General features: G+C 36.8%; 1 protein-coding gene across 4 annotated transcripts in view; it reads right to left on the bottom strand.

Moving 5' to 3' along the window:
* Positions 1-5,847: 5,847 nt before the first annotated feature.
* Positions 5,848-20,880, bottom strand: part of LOC307162962 (uncharacterized protein) — a 46,527-nt gene continuing 31,494 nt past the window's right edge. For 2 of the 4 annotated variants that reach the window (XM_079878739.1, XM_079878740.1), the window contains 4 exons: positions 20,120-20,374; positions 16,709-17,915; positions 7,038-10,778; positions 5,848-6,755 (listed from right to left, as the gene is read on the bottom strand). In XM_079878739.1, the coding sequence (XP_079734865.1) occupies positions 10,709-10,778; positions 16,709-17,915; positions 20,120-20,177 (1,335 nt within the window). In that variant the 5' untranslated portion in view covers positions 20,178-20,374 and the 3' untranslated portion in view covers positions 5,848-6,755; positions 7,038-10,708. Of the gene's footprint in view, positions 6,756-7,037; positions 10,779-16,172; positions 17,916-20,119; positions 20,375-20,880 lie in introns of those variants that run through there. The other 2 variants (XM_079878741.1, XM_079878742.1) reach the window with 2 other exon arrangements.

Genomic DNA, 20,880 nt, shown 5'->3' with positions numbered 1-20,880 from the left:
TGTGAAAAACTCTTTCCACACACAGAACATGAATGCGGCTTCTCCTTCGTATGAACTCTCAGGTGTGACTTCAGCTCTGATGCCCTTAGAAATGTTTTCCCACATTGATCACATGTGAACGGCTTCTCACCAGTGTGGATCTTCATGTGTTCTTTAAAGTGTGATGATTGTGTGAAACTCTTCCCGCACTGATCACATGCATACGGCTTTTCTCCAGTGTGAACTCTCATGTGAAGATTAAGATGATGTTTTTGTGTGAAGCTCTTCCCACACTGATCACATGAGAATGGCTTCTCTCCGGTGTGGATCCTCATGTGAATCTCAATATGTTGTTTGTTTAAGAATCTCTTTCCACATTGATCACATGAGAATGGTTTCTCTCCAGTGTGAACTCTCTTGTGAAGATCAAGATCATGTTTGTGCGAGTATCTCTTTTCACATTGATCACATTTGAACGGCTTCTCTCCAGTGTGGATTCTCATGTGTCTTTCAATGTGTGATGATTGTGTGAAACTCTTTCCACACTGAGTGCAGGTGAAAGATTTCTTGGCTCTTCTTTTCTTTAAAATTGTCTTTTTATTCTTTGAGCGACTCAAGTGTTCTTCATGCTCCTCGTTCTCTTCCATCAGATCTGAAGTGAAAGAAAAAAATCATCAAAATAATACAAAGAGAAAAAAATGAAGTGAAAGGACATAAAAGTAGACAACTGCTATAAAATATGACCATTTTGCTGGTTTTTTTTTTATATTAATTAAATAAAGCGAGTCCCCTGTGTTCCAGTTCAAGTTTGGCAAACTCAATTCTCGCTCTGCTTGCCACAGAAACGTCACACTTTGTCCTCTTAGTTTAATTACAAGAACAGAAGCTTTTTGCAGTCCAGTGGAGCAGATTGTATAGTACTATTATATTTTGGATTTATTATTATTTGTTATACATTGAATTTATCTTAACAAAAAACACCACAGAGTGTGACATATCACGACAGTGTCTGTAGAAATTTCACAAGCTGAAAGTCTAGACTGATCCTCTCGTTTAAAACTCCCTATATTATATTAACATATAACCTTTATTCCGCTATTAAACATCTAAATTATTACAGCTGTGTGGAGTTTATGATCTCTGCGAGAGAAGTTCTGTCTAACACACAGATAAAAACAGCACTCTGTCAGCTGGTTCTTTACAATCTAGACAGACAAAAACATTAATAATTCTGATGACACGCCAGATGAGATGGACTTGGTAATTGTGATAATGTGATACAGAACATTGTTCTGTTTATTTTTCAATGTATGCATATTGCAGTTCATATTCCAGCATATTCCACTCTCTTCCCTCTTTAGCCTATTAAACATATAAACCCTTTAAAACTGTTGTTGAAAACGAATGCTTATATTTCTGCAAAGTTGATAGACTTCACCGTCATTTATTTATGTTGAAATATAGTTCATATTTTGCCTATAGTTCATATAAATACTGTTGTTATAATAAAATATGCAACTGAGAGCACTAAGGTTAATTGAAGTAGCAATGTTTTTTATTCAGGTGGTTTAGATTGTTTTTTTAATGTGTTTGAATTATTTTTAAATGCTTTATATGTTACGTGTTATTTAAAAAAGACGCTTTAGTGACCGTGTACTTATTTATTTTTGCACTCTTTTTTACTCCTATTTATTATTTGGTTTTGTATGAAAGTTAAATTACTGAAATTACAGTATTGAAAACGAGTGTAAACCAGATTTATAGTTCAATGCTATTACTGTAATTGTCAAAAACAGAAAAAAAAAAAAGAAAAAAACAATAAATAAGTATTTGTTCTGTATCAGGGACATAAATAGGCAATAAATAATGTATTATTTGGATTATATAATAATGGATTAGTGATGAGAGTTTTAAATTGCTTAAAATATGATTGAAATCACTTCCAAAAGGAAATACAGTTCAGTGCAACATCTGCAGTGCAACTCTATCATATAGGCTACATTAAATTATGATAGAACATTATAATTGTGTGTTTGGGTCATGGCTTTTAACGGTGAGACTTACTTTTTAACACATTTGGATTTAGATTAATCGGATAATATTTCACTTACAAATATAAAGAATTATCAGTTATCGAACAATGTTCATATCGGTGCATCCCTAGGTATTGATCATAAAAAACAGTATTGTCGATCAATAATTATCTGGGCTCTTTTTACAGCATGATTAGAGGACAAGAAAATAATCTCAATTATTGAGCCTTTTTTACACAAATGGCACAGTGTTGACCACATTCATCTACCCTGTTACCAAAGATATTATAAGAAGACTAATCTCTATATCTATGAATAATTAGGGTTGGGTATTCTTTGGGTTTTTTACGCTACCGGTGCCAAATCAATACTTTATTAAAACGGTTACGCTTATAACTCTGTCTGCCATTCATTTACTTGATACAGTATGTTTATTGCAATAAATAAATAAATAAATAAATAAATAAAAAGAAACAATTGTTGTAAACTATGAAAAACATTTTAACAAAAAATGTGAACCAGATATAATATTAGAATAAAAGAGCTAAATTTATAATTAATGACCTGATGTTGACAATAAATATGAATATTTCTCAAACCTCACTTTACTGACCATTTTTTGAAAACCAAAAATGAAACTTTTGTACCCATTTCATAATTAAACTGTGCTTGAATGTTTCTAACATGAATGTTCTTCAGCATCATGAATGAATGAAGAATAAACACCAACCTCTTTGTTCTTCAGGATCTTCAGTGTGTTTCATTCTGCAGGGTTCTGGATCACTCATGTTCTCACTGTCCTCTTTAATAAACTCAGTCTTTGCAGATTTCAGCTCTTCCTGATGCTCTGATGCTCGTCTTCACTTGTAGCTGATGGAAATTTACAGCATTTATGGGTGAATTGCAGAGGGAGGAGCTTCACTGATGATGTGATTGCTGTGGGAGGAGCTTCACTTATGATGTGATTGCCGTGGGAGGGGCTTCAATTATGGTAAATTTAAGTGGGAGGAGCTGATCTGCCCCCCCCCCCAAAAAAAAAAAAAATCAGTTGCTGAGTTTGTTTTTATACTTATTGATAACAGAATATAAATAATGTAATGAAATTATTCCGAATATAAATAATAGGGCTGGGTATTGACACAAATTTCACAATTCGATTCGATTTCGATTATGATTCGATTCAATACTGATTATTTTGGATATCAGATACAATACATTGCACATTTTCTCAAGGAAAACAAATCTCTTAACTATTATTGTAAACTATGGGAGTTAGCTGTAGCCTATAGGCTTCATTAGCCTACTATAATATTGAATGTAAAAATTAACTGATTTGTATACAAACACTTAAAATACACTTTTATTTATTTTTATAATAATAAAGTTATATGAAATTATATAAACATTTAAATGGTGGCTGTCATAAAAAACTTTCCAGATTTATTCAAACATGCATTAAATATTGAAGAACATTAAAAATTATAATGAATATGTAATATGGTGCATATATTTAACAAAATGCTCCTCTCTAGAGTTAATTTTTCTAGTTGACTAACAAGTTTATGGTCACTGGATATGGTTTTTCTGAGATAAATGTGACTTTACATGACATTGTTTACAAGCTGATTTACTTAAGTCTTTCCACGGTTGAAACACTGATTGAGCGATTCCATGTCACATGTCATGTCATGCCATGTCATTTAAGAATCGATATCGTTTCGTAAAAATGAGAATCGATTAAAATCGAGAAATCGATATTTTTTACCCAGCCCTAATACATAATAAGAAAAAGAGTTCAACGCATAAAGACTAAAGAATAAATGTAGCCTACATAGTAACCAACAAATCCCCTCAGTCTGCTGACACCAATGAAATGAGCTTTAAGTGTCAATTTACATGAGATCTGAAGACATCAGCATAATAAATGAGGTGAAAACAGGAACTATTGTCATGAAATAAAGAGTGTTTTCAGCAGATCTGTTAATATTGATGAGCCTCAGACTATCAACACTCATTCAACAAGCCATTCAGGATCATCAGCAGATCATCTCACTTTATTCTGAGTGTTTGCTGTTAGAAACACATTATTTGAGTCAGGATACATGATAAAAGCCTATAAAGACAAAACTGTTATTGCTCCCAATATGACATGGACCAGTGATTCCCCACCTTTTTTACTCCAAGGCCCCCTCCTCGCCAAATCAATACTGTTTTTTTATTCACAAAAACATTTCTATGCTAGTATTATTAATTTTCAACTCCATGTTGTTATTTTTTAAACAAAAGAAATTCAAGATAGATTGAAACCTTCAGTGATCTTTTTTTTTCTTTTTTTGTTTTGTTTTTGCAAACATACTTTACAGACATTCACACATTTGGCAGACACTTTTATCCAAAGCGACTTACATTGCATTTTAAGGTCCACACATTCACAGTCTCAACAATTCTTGCTTTACAACTTAAAAGTACTTTGCTCAGTTAAACAGTAACTTGAACATATAAGAAGAAGTCAATCTGCAATTCCAAACAAGACCAGTTGGACTGAGTATAGCTATCCGGATCCATTCTGAATTATTAAACACAACAAAATAGAAATGAAAAATAAAAACATTCTGAATGTGTGGTAACTCCGCGATCTGGAGGTCGGTGTCATCAGTGAATAGTTCCTCTGATACAACAAGCGATTATCGTGTCTATAGCCCTATTCGGACGGGACTAGTATAACATGGAGACTGGAGAGGAGGGGAAAAGTAATAATTACCAGAGCTTCTCCGTAATTTTAGATCATTAAAATAGGGCCGTTAATGTCAGAATGGCTGTATGCGGGGAGGCGTGAAACATCATGAATAATGCTGTGACTCCCGCCTCTTCCCAGTGTGAACTCTCGTGAGATGCCTAAGAGTTGGTTTGAGTTTGAAACTAAATCCGCACTGATCACATGAGGGCAGCTTCTTTCCAGTGTGGATCCTCTCCAGTGTTTTCAGACTTGTTAAATGACTGAATGGGCCCTATTTTAACGATCTGAAACGCAAGGATCAAGCGCGAAACGCAAGTAACTTTGTGGGCGGATCTCGGGCGCTGTTACTATTATAGCTATCCGGATCCATTCTGAATTATTAACACAACAAAACACAAATGAAAAATAAAAACATTCTGAATGTGTGTTAACGCCGTGATCTGAAGGCGGGTCTATGTCATCAGTGAACCGTTCCTCTGCTAGAACAAGCGATTATCGTGTCTATGTTTGGAGCATCTGATGTTTATGTGTATATAAACACCACTGATCCTCACAAACCTCTCTTTAGATGAGTATCTGTTATATAACACACACAGTACATTCATTTAGACAGCTGTGTGAATATACTGAACTGTGTTTATGCAGAAATACGATGTTTAAGCGATCAGTGAGCCGAGACGGTTTGTTTGCGCATCAGTAATAGTGGACTATAACTCCTTTATCACTGTATTCGTCTTTACCTTCATTACAATCGTCATCCATCAAAGCTTTATTTGGGACACTTGTTGTCTTTATCCAACTGAGAGATGTAGTTTGCGTATCCTAGTTCATGAAGCGGCTGGGTGATTTGAGCCGCCGTTCAGTCTGTATTACAGAACACTTACACAAGGTGATTTGTTTGAATTTTTTTTTATTGATTTTATGTATACTTTTTTAACAATCAAAGTATTAATAATAAAAATCAATGAATTAAGCTATATTAATATATTTACATTAATTTCAAGTTATCTCATGGCCCCGTAGTGATTGAAAACTGTGTGTTGTTTAAAGTTCATAGTAATTGTTCTGACTTCATGAAGACTCATGGTGTGAATGAAACATTAAATTGACTAGAAATGTATAATTTAATTTGGCATTTAAAAGCTCTATTGAGAAAAAATTCATATCAGGATACTTCATGACTTTCAGAACTAGAATTATTCCTGATTCAAGCAGAATCAGCAGAAAATAAAAAATGGGCAATAACAATGAGATGTTGATAAAATGAGTTTAATCAATCATTACATGAAGCAAATACAACCATTAAGTAAAAGTGAAAGCGAATGAGACAGATCTCTCTCTTTAATGACTTATAAGAGCCAAAGCATCTCAAGAGAAGAAGAGAAGAAAAGAGTCCAGTTTCAAATATACATGAAAGTATATACTGCATTTGCATGGAAGAGTAAAAGTGGAAGAGAAACTAGATGTTCTGATGAAAAACAATGAAGAACGAGTTAAAACTTAATATCAGATTCATGTCTTTCTTAAAAGTGTTATGGCCTTCTTCTCCAGTGTGAATTTTCTGGTGGTCTTTCAGTTCATCATCTGTAGTAAAGGACTTCCAGTACTGAAACACACACCGCTGTGTCTTTTCTTCTCTTAAAAGTGTTATGGCCTTTTCTTCAGCTCCTGAACTTTGCCTTCAATTTTTTTTTCAGTGTGCATTTTCTGCCAGTCTTTCAGTTCATCTACTGTAGTGAAGCACTGAAACACACACTGCCGTGTCTTTTCTGTGTGAATCTTCAGGACTGACGCCCAATGAAACTGTTTACCGCACTGATCACAGTTAAATGGTCTTTCTTCAGAATGAGAAGAAGTGATTTCAGAGCGAAAGCCTGATCCGCTTCTTTCCAGTGTGAACTCTCATGTGAATCTTAAGCCTTGATTTACATGTGAAACTGTGACAGATTTACAGGTGACAGATTTTTTGGCTTCTGTTTTTCCTTTCTCGTTTGCATCCATCAGGTCTAGAAGAAACATTAAATCAAGTGAGATTTCAAATGAGAGACAAATTGAAATGTGAAATGAAAAGTGAAGCTCAAAGTCAAGATCACTGATGAGTTCAACAGTCATTTTAATCCCATCAAATCTGGTCAACAACTGCTGTCACGATTATGATCTATTTTAATGTCATGAAGATGATTTGTGTTATAAATCACTAGTTTGGTCATGAAACAATGTAAATCTGGTAAGCATCAGTATGTTCTTCATCATGAAGAATGAATGAGGAATCAAGAATAAACACCAACCTCTTTGTCCTTCAGTATCTTGATGTTTCATTCTGCAGGTTCTGGATCACTGGCGTTCTCTCTGTCCTCTCCTTCCAGATGCTTTCTGGCAGTTCTGCTAAAAATGATAATATACGTGATGAGAGATGATCAATGAATATTTCAGATTCTACAATAAGTACTAATAAAGAATAAATAAGAATAAGAATAAATAATTTTTAATTACTGTATTTAAAAAGAAGCTCATATTCTCGTGACTGGCGGATACATTTAAATAGCATGAAGATGTGGGAGAGCTACAAACAGGCTGGTGCATCGGGATCTGTGGCAGCACAGCTGTCACACAGCTATCAAAGCATGGTAAAAACAGACAGTACCTGTACAAATCCGTTAATATTATAAAATTGCTTGCTAAATTAGGCCTCCCTTTCCACAGACATCGTGAAGGTACTGATGCAGAAGCAAGGGGGAATTATTTAAGCATATGTAATTTGTTTTCAAAATACGACCCTGATTTTGAATCCATGCAGTCCAAATATTTTAAAGGAACACTTCGACCTTTTGGGACTTTAGCTTATTCACCGTATCCCTCAGAGTTAGATTAGTCCATACATACCTTTTTCATCTCCGTGCGTGCTTTAAGTCTGTTTGACGCACCCACTGCTAGCCTAGCTTAGCACAAAGACTGGATGTAAATGGCTACAGCTAGCATACTAATCCCAATAAGTGACAAAATAACGCCAACATTGTCCTATTTACATGTTGTGATTTGTATAGTCACAGTGTGTACAAATAACAAGGTCATATGAGACAGCCATTTTTTAAACGTTTAAATACTGGGAACTATTTCCTAGTAAGAAGCACTGCTACTTGGGCGGAGTGATGAGCCCAGCACCCGAGAAGTGCCGTGGTGAGGAGCAGAGAGTTCGCTCAAAGTTGGAGTAATAGTCAGCAATTACTAAATAGTAAATGCAAAGTTTAAAATCATGTGTGTTTGTTGTATTGTAAAGAGCTGAGACAATAAACAGGGGAATTCCAACCAAAAACGCTGACCTGATGAATCAATGGCTACTTGCTCTGGATATAGATCCAAACACACCTGTAGACTAGAGATGCGCTTTTGGCGGTTACAGCCGCGGACTCCGTGGATCGGGCGGATGACGTGATGAAAAATTATATTTTAATTAAATTCGGGTGGGTGGCGGGCGGTGGAACCAAGTCATCAGCAGTGCCTTGCCAATCAGCGGATGACGGGCGGGCGCGGTTTTGAAAATTGGTCAAAAACGTTGGTGCGGATGGATGATGGGTTTTGTGATGCGGTTGCGGATGAAATAATAGCCCATCCGAGCATCTCTACTGTAGACATTATCAAGGACTATCGCGTTTGCTCAGAACAATTCACTAAGGATGACTATTTTGAAAAAATGGAATTTGCCACACGGACCATGAAACGTGTGCTGAAGGATAACGTTACGGCCATCCTATCGATAGTAAAGACAGGACAAAGTGGATCACCTGCGGCTGTGGTAAGTGTTCCGTTATGTTTTTAGATGACTAGCCTACTGTTACAGTGCCATTAGCTACTGTAGATGTAATGTAAGTGACACTATTACATGAATAGAGTGCTCACTACTATTACAGTTTTTCCCGGGCTCCATGTATCCCCTGTGATGTTATTATTGTGTTGTCACAAACGCGCTCTATCACCCCAGTAACAAATAAGCGGCGCTAAAGGTAACTTTCAGGACTGAAGCCTTCAACTTGCTAATGAAATGGAGGGGGGATGGGCAGTTTTCATTTTTGAGAAACAGTGACCTTGTTTGTGAAATAGTAGGCTACTCCCGTTCTGATTCTCCCCTCGACTCCAGTCTGTTTGGCATTGTCTATCAGCTTCCAAAGTTTGTAACTCCTCGTCTGTGTATTCTGGCTCAAAACGATATGGTTCTGGATCTTGGTTTGATACCAAATAAAAATCCTCTGACAATTCCTCAAAGTCAGCCATGATCATGAATCATGTTTGCTACTAGCTATAGTCACGTTGGTTTTGTTGACAGAACGGCGCTTCTCGGGTGCTGCGCTTCTCGGGTGCTGGGCTCATCACTCCGCCCAAGTAGCAGTGCTTCGCCTTCTGAGAATATACTTCCCAGTATTTAAACATTTAAAAAATGTCTGTGTCTCATATGACCTTGTTATTTGTACACAATGTGACTATACAAATCACAACATGTAAATAGGAAAATGTTGGCATTATTTTGTCACTTATTGGGATTAGTATGCTAGCTGTAGCCATTTACATCAAGTCTTTGTGCTAAGCTAGCCAAACAGTGGCTCAAACAAACAAGCTAGTGCGTCAAACAGACTTAAAGCACGCACGGAGATGAAAAAGGTATGTATGGACTTATCTAACTCTGGGGGATATGGATTGCAGTCGTGTGGGCTGAAGGACATTCCCGTAATTGCTCAGGCATATGATGGAGCCTCTGTAATGTCGGGGCATTTGAGTGGAGTTCAGCAACGGATCAGAGAGGAATTCCCCTTTGCTGTGTATGTGCATTGCATGGCACATAAACTAAATCTTGTATTCGTTTAATCGTGTACAGTGAATAGAGACATTAAAACCTGTCTAAATGTCATTGACAAATTATATTTTACCGTTGCAGATTTCTCATGATGCAGAAAACACTAGCTCTTAAACAAAAGAGCTAGTTCGGCAAAGTGAAACACGATGGGCTTGCAAATATAGGTGTGTTTCTGCTGTCAAGTCAAGTCAAGTCATCTTCATTTATATAGCGCTTTTAACAATGTAGATTGTTTCAAAGCAGCTTTACAGAGATAATCATATAATTTAAGGTAACAGAGATTGTTTTGGCTTTTGTGACGAGCGTCCTCGGAGGAATCAGCGTCGCCCTGGCAACAGACACAAAACACCTGCACGTCCTTACAGCGGGCTGATCGGTCACAGCTGCACCTCATCAGCCCGCAGCCACAAAAGCAGCACGCGCTGAGCAGACAGATAGACTCTGGTCTCGAGCTGAATGTATTTCTGGACTAACCTTTCTCGCTGTTCCCCTCAGAAAACAGCGAGTGACCGACAGCCCACCACTTTGGAGCACGTTTGGACACCCACTTTCGTTTGTATTGAACACTGTAGAGCACTTGGAGCACCAGCCATCACACACCGGCTCACCGACTTTCTTCACCTTTCAGTTTGTCATTGTAAATAAAATCCACCCTCCGGGGCCTTTTCACTAAGCCTGCCTTGTCGAGTGATTCTTCACCCCGTGACACTTTATAGCAGAGTTAAGTTATTTTCCATCTAAAGTTAGTTTTGATTGATTTCGTTCCGTCGCAACGATCATTTGTTATTAAATTAGGGGCCGCTAAGACGACACCATTCTCTCTACACAGACTTTAAACGCGAACCTGTGAGAAACGCTGATGGCGTTCACATGCGCATTTAGAATGGGTTCTATAATTATGTGCGTTTGAATATACGCAGGTTTGGAATTCCCTACAAGCCAAGCCTAAACAAAGTACTTGTCTTTCCTTATAAATTTTGATAAAGACTTTTATTTTATTTTGTTGCTTTGGGGTAGGAACGCGAAACGAATTTCTCCGACAACGCCTTATCTGTATAGTGGTAGTGGGATCCTCCATAGGGAGAGACTAGTTGGCACTTCAGCACTGCGTTGTCATCGGTCCAGGCGAAGGTCCTTCGTCAGATCTGGATACGGCCTGGATCCGGCAGGCTGCAGGAAAAACCTCGGGATAAACACAGACACTAAAATTAGCGTAGATGCCATTCTTCTCATGATGTAACGAGTACATCAGGATTTATGGGAAGTGTTCCCGGTTCCGGCTGACCTAATCTATGCAGCCTAACATTAAATTATAGAAGTCTATAATGTATTATGTGAATGCTAGGTCAAAGAGATGTGTCTTTAATCTAGATTTGAACTGACAGAGTGTGTCTGCTTCCCGGACAATGGTAGGAAGACTGTTCCAGAGTTTTGGTGCTAAATAGGAGAAGGATCTACCGCCAGCAGTCGATTTTGATATTCTAGGTATTAGGAACTGGCCGGAATTTTGAGATCGCAATAGACGTGACGGACTATAATGCGTTAAGAGCTCGCTCAAGTACTGCGGAGCTAAACCATTTAGTGCTTTGTAAGTGATCAGCAATATTTTAAAATTTATGCAATGTTTAATAGGGAGCCAATGTCAAGTCAAGTATATTTGTATAGCGCTTTTCACAATACAGATTGTATCAAAGCAGCTTCACAGTATTAAATTAAAATAAAACAACAAGGTTTGTTTCTAATGGAATTTATTGATTGATAAAATTAAATTAAATATCCCCAAAATATCCCCAACTGAGCAAGCCAAAGGCAACGGTGGCAAGGAACTGAAAAACTCCATCAAGTGACCTAATGGAGAAAAAAAAAAACCTTGGGAGAACCCAGGCTCAGTCGGGGGCCAGTTTTCCTCTGGCGTTTATGAACTAGAGGCCGGATTGTAGTTTGAACTGTAAGATTAAAAATATTATATGAATGCCTGGCTGAAGAGATGCGTCTTTAATCTAGTTTTAAACTGGGAGAGCGAGTCTGAGCAACTAACAGTATCCGGAAGACTATTCCAGAGTTTTGGAGCTAAATGTGAAAATGCTCTCCCTCCTTTGGTGGATCTGGATATCCTAGGTATGACCAAAAGCCTTGAATTTAGTGATCTTAAAGAGCGCGATGGATTATAGGGCGATAGAAGATCTGTTAAATAGACTGTAGCTAAGCCGTATAGGGCTTTATTAGTCAGTAGCAATACCTTGTAATTAATACAGAACTTTATAGGTAACCAATGTAGTGATGATAAAATCGGTGTTATATGATCATATTTTCTTGATCTAGTAAGAACTCTAGCGGCTGCATTTTGGACTAACTGTAGCTTGTTTATTGAGGATGCAGGACAACCAGCTAATAAAGCATTACAGTAATCTAGTCTCGAGGTCATGAATGCATGAACTAACTTTTCTGCATCAGAAACTGATAGCATATTACGTAGCTTAGCAATGTTTCTAAGGTGGAAAAAGGCTGTTTTTGTAACATATGAAATATGATTTTCAAAAGACAGGTTGCCATCCAGTATAACACCCAGGTCTTTTACTGTAGAGGATAAAGTAACAGGACATCCTACTATGTTAAAGTTGTATTGTGAGAGGTTTTGTGGGCGCTTTTTTGAACCGATAAGTAGTACCTCTCTCTTGTCTGGATTTAATAAAAGAAAATTACGCGTCATCCAATCTTTTATATCTTTAACACACTCTGTCAATTTGGATAATTTAGCGTTTTCATCCGGCCGTGATGAAATATATATTTGAGTGTCATCAGCGTAATAATGGAAACTAATTCCATGTTTTCTTAGAATATTTCCAAGTGGCAGCATATATATTGAGAATAATAGAGGGCCTAACACAGATCCCTGCGGCACTCCATAGTTTACTGACGTTATGATCGATTTTTCTCCATTTAAATAGACAAAATGGTAGCGGTCAGATAAGTATGATCTGAACCAGCTTAATGTTTGTCCTTGAACACCAGTATAATTTTGTAGTCGATCTAAGAGTATTGTGTGATCTATAGTATCGAACGCAGCACTAAGATCAAGTAAAACTAATATTGAGATACAGTATTGGTCAGAAGCTAAAAGTAAATCATTTGTGATTTTAACGAGCGCAGTTTCAGTGCTATGATGCGGCCTGAATCCAGACTGAAACTTTTCATAGATGTCATTTTCTTGCAAGAAAGAGCCAAGTTGAGCGGACACCACTTTTTCAAATTTTTTAGACATAAATGGAAGATTTGAAATGGGTCTATAATTTGCTAGGTTATTATGATCTAATTGTGGTTTCTTAATGAGAGGTTTTATAACTGCCAGTTTAAATGTTCTTGGAACAAAACCTGAAGATAAAGATGAGTTAATAATATTGAGGAGAGGCTCTTCCACTATAGGTAACACTTCTTTCAGTAGTTTAGTTGGTATAGGATCTAATAAACATGTTGTTGTTTTAGATGAAGTGATACGTTTATTTAACTCTTTTTGTTCTATAGTTGTAAAGCACTGTAATTGTTCTTGCGGGTTGATAATTGAAGCTGAATTATAAGGCGCGATTGAAGATCGAACGTTTACAATTGTGGTTCTGATGTTTTCTATTTTCTCAGTGAAGAGTTCATGAAATCATTACTACTAAACTGTAACGGGATATTATGTTCAGGTGGCATCTGTTTTTTTTTGTTAATCTAGCCACGGTGTTAAATAAAAACCTTGGATTATTTTGGTTATTTTCTATTAGTTTGCGGAGGTGCTCAGCACCTAGGGCCTTTTTATAACGTGACATACTGTCTTTCCACGCGTTTCTAAAGACCTCTAAATTAGTTTGTTTCCATTTACGCTCTAAATTACGGGTTTCTCTCTTTAGAACATGCGTAGTATTGTTGTACCATGGTGCTTTACTTTTCTCTCTGACCTTTTTTATTCTAATGGGTGCAACAATATCCAATGTTCTAGAGAGAATGGTGCTCATAGTGCTAGTTAGTTCTTCTAGTTCATCTGTTTGTTTGGGTTCATGGCCCTGAGTGTGGCATGTGATGCTGTATTCAATTGTGACAAGAACGGCATCAGTCCTTTTCTAGGCATGTATGCGAGCTTTAAGATTCACCCTCAGCTTGTGACAGCTAAAATGGATCTTGTGAAATGTGCAATCGCATCGCCGATCACCCTTAAAAAACTTCAAGATGAAGTACGGAAGGATAGATATCCAAACTGCTGCAGCTTGCACTCACACTGCCAGTTGGCTCTGCTACGTCAGAAAGAAGTTTCTCAGTTATGAGAAGAATCAGAAACTGGCTCCGATCTGCAATGGCTCAGGACAGATTCTCGGATCTTTCCCTACTGCATATAGAGAACGACTTGACTGCAAATTTATCAGAAGAGAAGATAGTGGACATCTATGCAACTCGGAAAAAGAGGCAGCTTCTTCTGCATTAGTTAGATATGTTTTTATGATATTCTTTGTATAGCAGTCCTTGTTCATTGTAAATGTATTTTAAATGTAGATGGTATGATATATGAAATATGGTACCCCATATAAAAAAATCTGAGCTTGTGGTCTGCCGGTAGGTGTCCCCCCCCCATCCCCCATCCGAGTCACAATAATGAGAAATGTTGTCTTAGTAATTATGACTTAGTGTCTTATAATAATTAGAAACTTTCTCGTAATAACTTAACATTGCATGATAACGAGATCCTTTCTCATAATAACAACTTAACATCTCATAATGAGAAATGTTCATAATAATTTTAACTCAATATCTCATAATAATGTGAAAAATGTGAAACAGAATGCAAGCAACCACCAAGATGTCCAGTGTAATGGAAATTTTATTCTTACTTATGCTTTTGTAATAGAAACTTTATTCTTGCTTATCTTGAAGCTCGAGTGAAATATGGTGGGATATCTTGTCCCTAGTGGGATGTGTTCCCACCATGGGCGCCAGTTTGGTTTGAAATGTGCTGGGGACAGAGACGCATTCGGAAGTGCATTTTCAGAAGTGCTGGGTACAATGACGCATTCTTTTTTTTTTTCTCGCTTTCGCGCAGGTTATGTTTTGAAAGACGATGTCCTGTAGCTCAGGCACGGCCCCACTTTTAAACAGGCCCACCCAAAACTAAAAAAAAAAAAAAAATTTGCCTACTATATTCTAATTTTGTCAATAATTATTAGGGGTGTAACGGTTCACAAAATTCACGGTTCGGTTCGATACGATACACTTGTGTCACGGTTCGGTACGGTTCGGTTCGGTACGTTTTCCATACAGCAAAAATAAATAAATGCAAGAGAAATTTCCTTGAATTTTTTTATTATTATTATTATTATTTGATTTAATGAAACTAACATCATAAAGTATGATTTTTTTTATTGATTTTTTTGGTTGCTTTTTTTACTGAACAATAATGGAGCTATACTTGACTCTTCTTATGAGCATATAAAACCATGGCACAATGTTTCTTCCTGGTTTCCACGTCAGCGCTGTTTGATCCGTTAATAACAGAGAAATGTGCATGTTTCTCACTAGATCTCGCAGCGATGTTATTACTTCTGTGGCGAATTCAAAAAGCATTTGAAATTCAAATGCTTTCTTTACTGGTCTGGATCTCTTAGAGCTGTTTGGTAGTGTTGCTTGATCAGGCTCGCGCATAGGGCTCGCGAGTCCCGCTTCACAGGTCAAAACTGATAAACGGTCCACACAAACACAATAAGAGTAGCTCAGTGTCGTTCCTTACATTGCATTTGCCAGTTGATGTTGTGGTCGCGCCGCGCTTGCCACCCGCGACGCGCCTTCATTTGAAATAACGGAATTTTTGTCGGCAGAAAAAATGGTCCAACGAACCGTTCGGTACGTAATGCGTACCGAAAACCGAACCGAATGCCTCGTACCGAACGGTTCGATACGAATGCGCGTATCGTTACACCCCTAATAATTATATAAAAAAAATCTCCAATAAGCTCATAATTTGTGCTAAAATAGTGTTTAGTTATAAAAACCATTTTAAAAATGCTGGTTATATTTTGATGTTTCTGCGCAAGTTCAGCAGACAGTGAGGTTCGGGTTTGTTCCGATCAGAGCTCGTGAGTGGAGAGCGCATTCAAGCGCACGACCGCACACATAAAGCTTGCCACAAAGAACCGGTAAAAGTAATGATTATGACTGCGTCTAAATGTGTCTAAATACGCTGTGAATGTGAATGTGCATTATACGCTGAGTTTCGGTTCATTTATGAGACGAACTCCAGTTCACTTGCCGGCGCCTCCAATGTCGTGATTATCTGCCATATTTACTTCTTATTTAGGCTATTAAATCCAGGCAATTGGTTCATGAAACATTGATTAAAATTAAGATATAATTAATACAAAACGAAATTAAATTTAAAGAAAGGCAGCTGTTCTGTCTGAGGTCTCTGTGAAAGTTTTAAAGCGGTCTTTTAGTGCCGCTTTCAGAGCGCTCTCGTCCGTAACCTAGAACTGACACGTTGTTTTTTCCCTCATAAATGCGAACACGGAAAATAAAATAAAATTAATATTATAATGTTTTTTTTTTTTTTGTTGGGTCATACAATGATTACCAAATTTCTCTCTCATACTGCTCCTCACAACCACTGAAAACGGTAAAAAAAAAAATCGAACCAAAATTCAAATTAATATGGACGGAAGTTAAAAGTGGTGGGTACAAAATGACTAATGACGAAATCTGGTGGGTACGCGGTATAGTATTGTCATTATTATAGGTCTAGCTGTATGATATATCATAAACAGAAGAATGTTCCTTACCACATGCTGCTATCCACCTCCAGCTAATCATTATTTTTATTTTTGCTCTTCTGATGGTTTTCAGCTTTCTCTTACTGCAAATTGTATAGTTGTCTTGTATCATGGTGTATAGCGGCCCAGCACCCAAAATACTATCAAAACACTACATTCTTCGTGAAAGATGGAAAAAATAGCGCAGGAAACAAAAACCTTGAAAAAATTATAAACGACCCCACCAAATCACAGAGATGCCGATTCGCACGGGACTAATATTATCACAGGTCCTTGGTGTTCGTCGACATTAATGCGCAGCACATAAAGATGAACTACTTACTGTGATCTCAGACTGCGGTGATCCGGTTTCTCCACTGCATGGATCTTCATGTGTAGTTTCAGGTGACTTTTAAAAGAGAAACTCTTTCCACACTGATCACACGTGTGCGGCTTCTCTCCAGTGTGGATTCTCTCGTGTGTTTTATGAACTGCTGAACAAATGAATCTCTTGTCACAGTGTGAACACTTGTACGGTTTTTCTCCAGTGTGGATCCTTTCATGTGATTTCAGATGTGATGATCGACTGAATCTCTTGTCACAGTGTGAACACTTGTAAGGTTTTTCTCCAGTGTGAATTCTCTGGTGCTCTTTTAAACTGTTTGCTGTAATAAAAGTCTTCTCACACTCAAAGCACACGTACTCTCTCACACCAGTGTGAATTTTCTGATGATTATGTAAACTATACAGCCGTGAAAAACTCTTTCCACACACAGAACATGAATGCGGCTTCTCCTTCGTATGAACTCTCAGGTGTGACTTCAGGTGTGATGCCCTAAGAAATGTTTTCCCGCACTGATCACATGAGAACGGCTTCTCTCCAGTGTGGATCCTCATGTGTTCTTTAAAGTGTGATGATTGTGTGAAACTCTTCCCGCACTGATCACATGCATTCGGCTTTTCTCCAGTGTGGACGCTCATGTGAAAATTAAGATGTTGTTTTTGTGTGAAGCTCTTCCCACACTGATCACATGTGAACGGCTTCTCTCCGGTGTGGATCCTCATGTGTCTTTTAAGGTTTGCTGATCCTGTGAAACTCTTCCCACACTGATCACATGTGAACGACTTCTCTCCGGTGTGGATCCTCATGTGTTCTTTAAAGTGTGATGATTGTGTGAAACTCTTCCCGCATTGATCACATGCATTCGGCTTTTCTCCAGTGTGAACGCTCATGTGAAAATTAAGATGTTGTTTTTGTGTGAAGCTCTTTCCGCACTGATCACATGAGAACGGCTTCTCTCCAGTGTGGATCCTCATGTGTCTTTTAAGGTTTGCTGATCCTGTGAAACTCTTCCCACACTGATCGCATGCATTTGGCTTTTCTCCAGTGTGAACTCTCATGTGAATCTCAAGACTTTGTTTGCGTGTGTAACTATTTCCACACTGAGTGGAGGTTGTAAATTTCTTGGCTCTTCTTTTCTTTAAAAATGTCTGTTTATTCTTTGAGCGACTCAAGTGTTCTTCACTCTCCTCGTTCTCTTCCATCAGATCTGAAGTGAAAGAAAAAAATCATCAAAATAATACAAAGAGAAAAAAAATGAAGTGAAAGGACATAAAAGTAGACAACTGCTATAAAATATTACCATAATACTGTTTTTTTTTTTCTTTTTAAAAATATTAATTAAATAAAGTTAAATAAAGCGAGTTCCCCTGTGTTCCAGTTCGAGTTTGGCGAACTCAATTCTCGCTCTGCTTGCCACAGAAACGTCACACTGTGGCCTCTTAGTTTAATTACAAGAACAGAAGCTTTTTGCAGTCCAGTGGAGCAGATTGTATATTATTATATTTTGGATTTATTATTATTTGTTATACATTGAATTTATCTTAACAAAAAACACCAGAGTGTGACATATGACAACAGTGTCTGTAGAAATTTCACAAGCTGAAAGTCTAGACTGACCCCTCGTTTAAAACTCCCTATATTATATTAACATATAACCTTTATTTCGCTATTAAACATCTAAATTATTACAGCTGTGTGGAGATTATGATCTCCGCGAGAGAAGTTCTGTGTAAACGCACAGATAAAAACATTAATAATTCTGATGACATGCCAGATGAGATGGACTCTGTATTTGTGATAATGTGATAGTCAGAACATTGTTCTGTTTATTTTTCAATGTATGCATATTGCAGTTCATATTCCAGCATATTCCATTCTTCACATAAACCTTTTAAAACTGTTGTTGAAAGTGAATGCTTATATTTATGCAAAGTTGATAGACTTCCCCGTCGTTTATTTATGTTGAAATATAGTTCATAGTTTGCCTATAGTTCATATAAATGCTGTTGTTATAAATAAAATATGCAACTTAGAGCACTAAGGTTAATTGAAGTAGCAATGTTTTTTTATTCATGTGGTTTAGAATGTTTTTTAATGTGTTTGAATGATTTTTAAATGCTTTATTTGTTACGTGTTATTTAAAAAAGACGCTTTAGTGAGCATGCACTTATTTATTTTTGCACTCTTTTTTACTCCTATAGGATTTAGTCTATTTATTATTTGGTTTTGTATGCAAGTGAAATTACAGCATTGAAAACAAGTGTTAACCAGATTTATAGTTCAATGCTATTGCTTTATTTCTAAACAGAATTGTAATTGTCAAAAACAGAAATAAAACAATAAATACGTTTATTTGTTAAGTTTACAAGTTTTGTATCAGGGACATAAATAGGCAAATAATCGGCATTGGTAGGGATGCAAGATATATCGGCCACCATATCGTATCGACTGATATATGTTCATTTTTAATGTTATCATTATCGTCCCAATAAGAAAATTTGGCCAATATATTAAAGCCGATAAATAATGGAATATTTCCCTCAGATGAGTGATGAGAGTTTTAAATTGCTTAAAATATGATTGGATCACTTCCAAAAGGAAAATACAGTTCAGTGCAACATCTGCAGTGCAACTCTATCATATAGGCTACATTAAATTATGATGAGAACATTATAATTGTGTGTTTGGGTCATGGCTTTTAACGGTGAGACTTACTTTTTAACACATTTGGATTTAGATTTATCGGATAATATATCGGTTATCGGCTTACAAATATAAAGAATTATCAGTTATCGAACAATGTTCATATCGGTGCATCCCTAGGTATTGATCATAAAAAACAGTATTGTTGATCACTAATTATCTGGGCTCTTTATACAACATGATTGGAGGACAAGAAAATAATCTCAATTATTGAGCCTTTTTTACACAAATGGCACAGTGTTGACCACATTCATCTACCCTGTTACCAAAGATATTATAAGAAGACTAATCTCTATATCTATGAATAATTAGGGTTGGGTATTGTTTGGGTTTTTTACGCTACCGGTGCCAAATCAATACTTTATTAAAACGGTTACGCTTATAACTCTGTCTGCCATTCATTTACTTGATACAGAAAAAAGAAACAATTGTTGTAAACTATGAAAAGTCCAACATTTTAACAAAAAATGTGAACCAGATATAAATTTAAAATAAAAGAGCTAAAATTATAATTACTTTGACCTGATGTTGACAATAAATATGAATATTTCTCAAACCTCACTTTACTGACCATTCTTTGAAAACCAAAAATTAAACTTTTGCAGCCATTTCATAGTTTAACTGTTTATCTAAATGTGATGAAGTGCTTGAATGTTTCTAACATGAATGTTCTTCAGCATCATGAATGAATGAAGAATAAACACCAACCTCTTTGTTCTTCAGGATCTTCAGTGTGTTTCATTCTGCAGGGTTCTGGATCACTCATGTTCTCACTGTCCTCTTTAATAAACTCAGTCTTTGCAGATTTCAGCTCTTCCTGATGCTCTGATGCTCGTCTTCACTTGTAGGATGATGGGAATATTCCAGCATTTATGGGTGAATTGCAGTGGGAGGAGCTTCACTGATGATGTGATTGACATGGGAGGGGCTTCAATTATGGTAATTTTAGTGGGAGGAGCTAATCTGCCCAAACCAAAAAATATATATCAGTCACTGAGTTTGTTTTTATACTTATTGGTAACAGAATATAAATAATGCAATGAAATTATTCAGAATATAAATAATGGTAAGAAAAAGAGTTCAACGCATAAAGACTAAAGAATAAATGTAGCCTACATAACCAACAAATCCCCTCAGTCTGCTGACACCAATGAAATGAGCTTTAAGTGTCCATTTACAGGAGATCTGAAGACATCAGCATAATAAACGAAGTGAAAACAGGAACTATTGTCATGAAATAAAGAGTGTTTTCAGCAGATCTGTTAATATTGATGAGCCTCAGACTATCAACACTCATTCAACAAGCCATTCAGGATCATCAGCAGATCATCTCACTTTATTCTGAGTGTTTGCTGGTAGAAACACATTATTCGAGTCAGGATACATGATAAAAGCCTGTAAAGACAAAACTGTTATTTCTCACAATATGACATGGATCAGTGATTCCCAACCTTTATTACTCCAAGGCC

This window comes from Squalius cephalus (genome assembly GCF_949319135.1).
Source record: "Squalius cephalus genome assembly, chromosome: 1".
NCBI lineage: Eukaryota > Metazoa > Chordata > Actinopteri > Cypriniformes > Leuciscidae > Squalius > Squalius cephalus.
The sequence above is the reverse complement of the archived record's forward strand: the minus strand, read 5'-3'. Positions and strand labels throughout refer to the sequence as shown.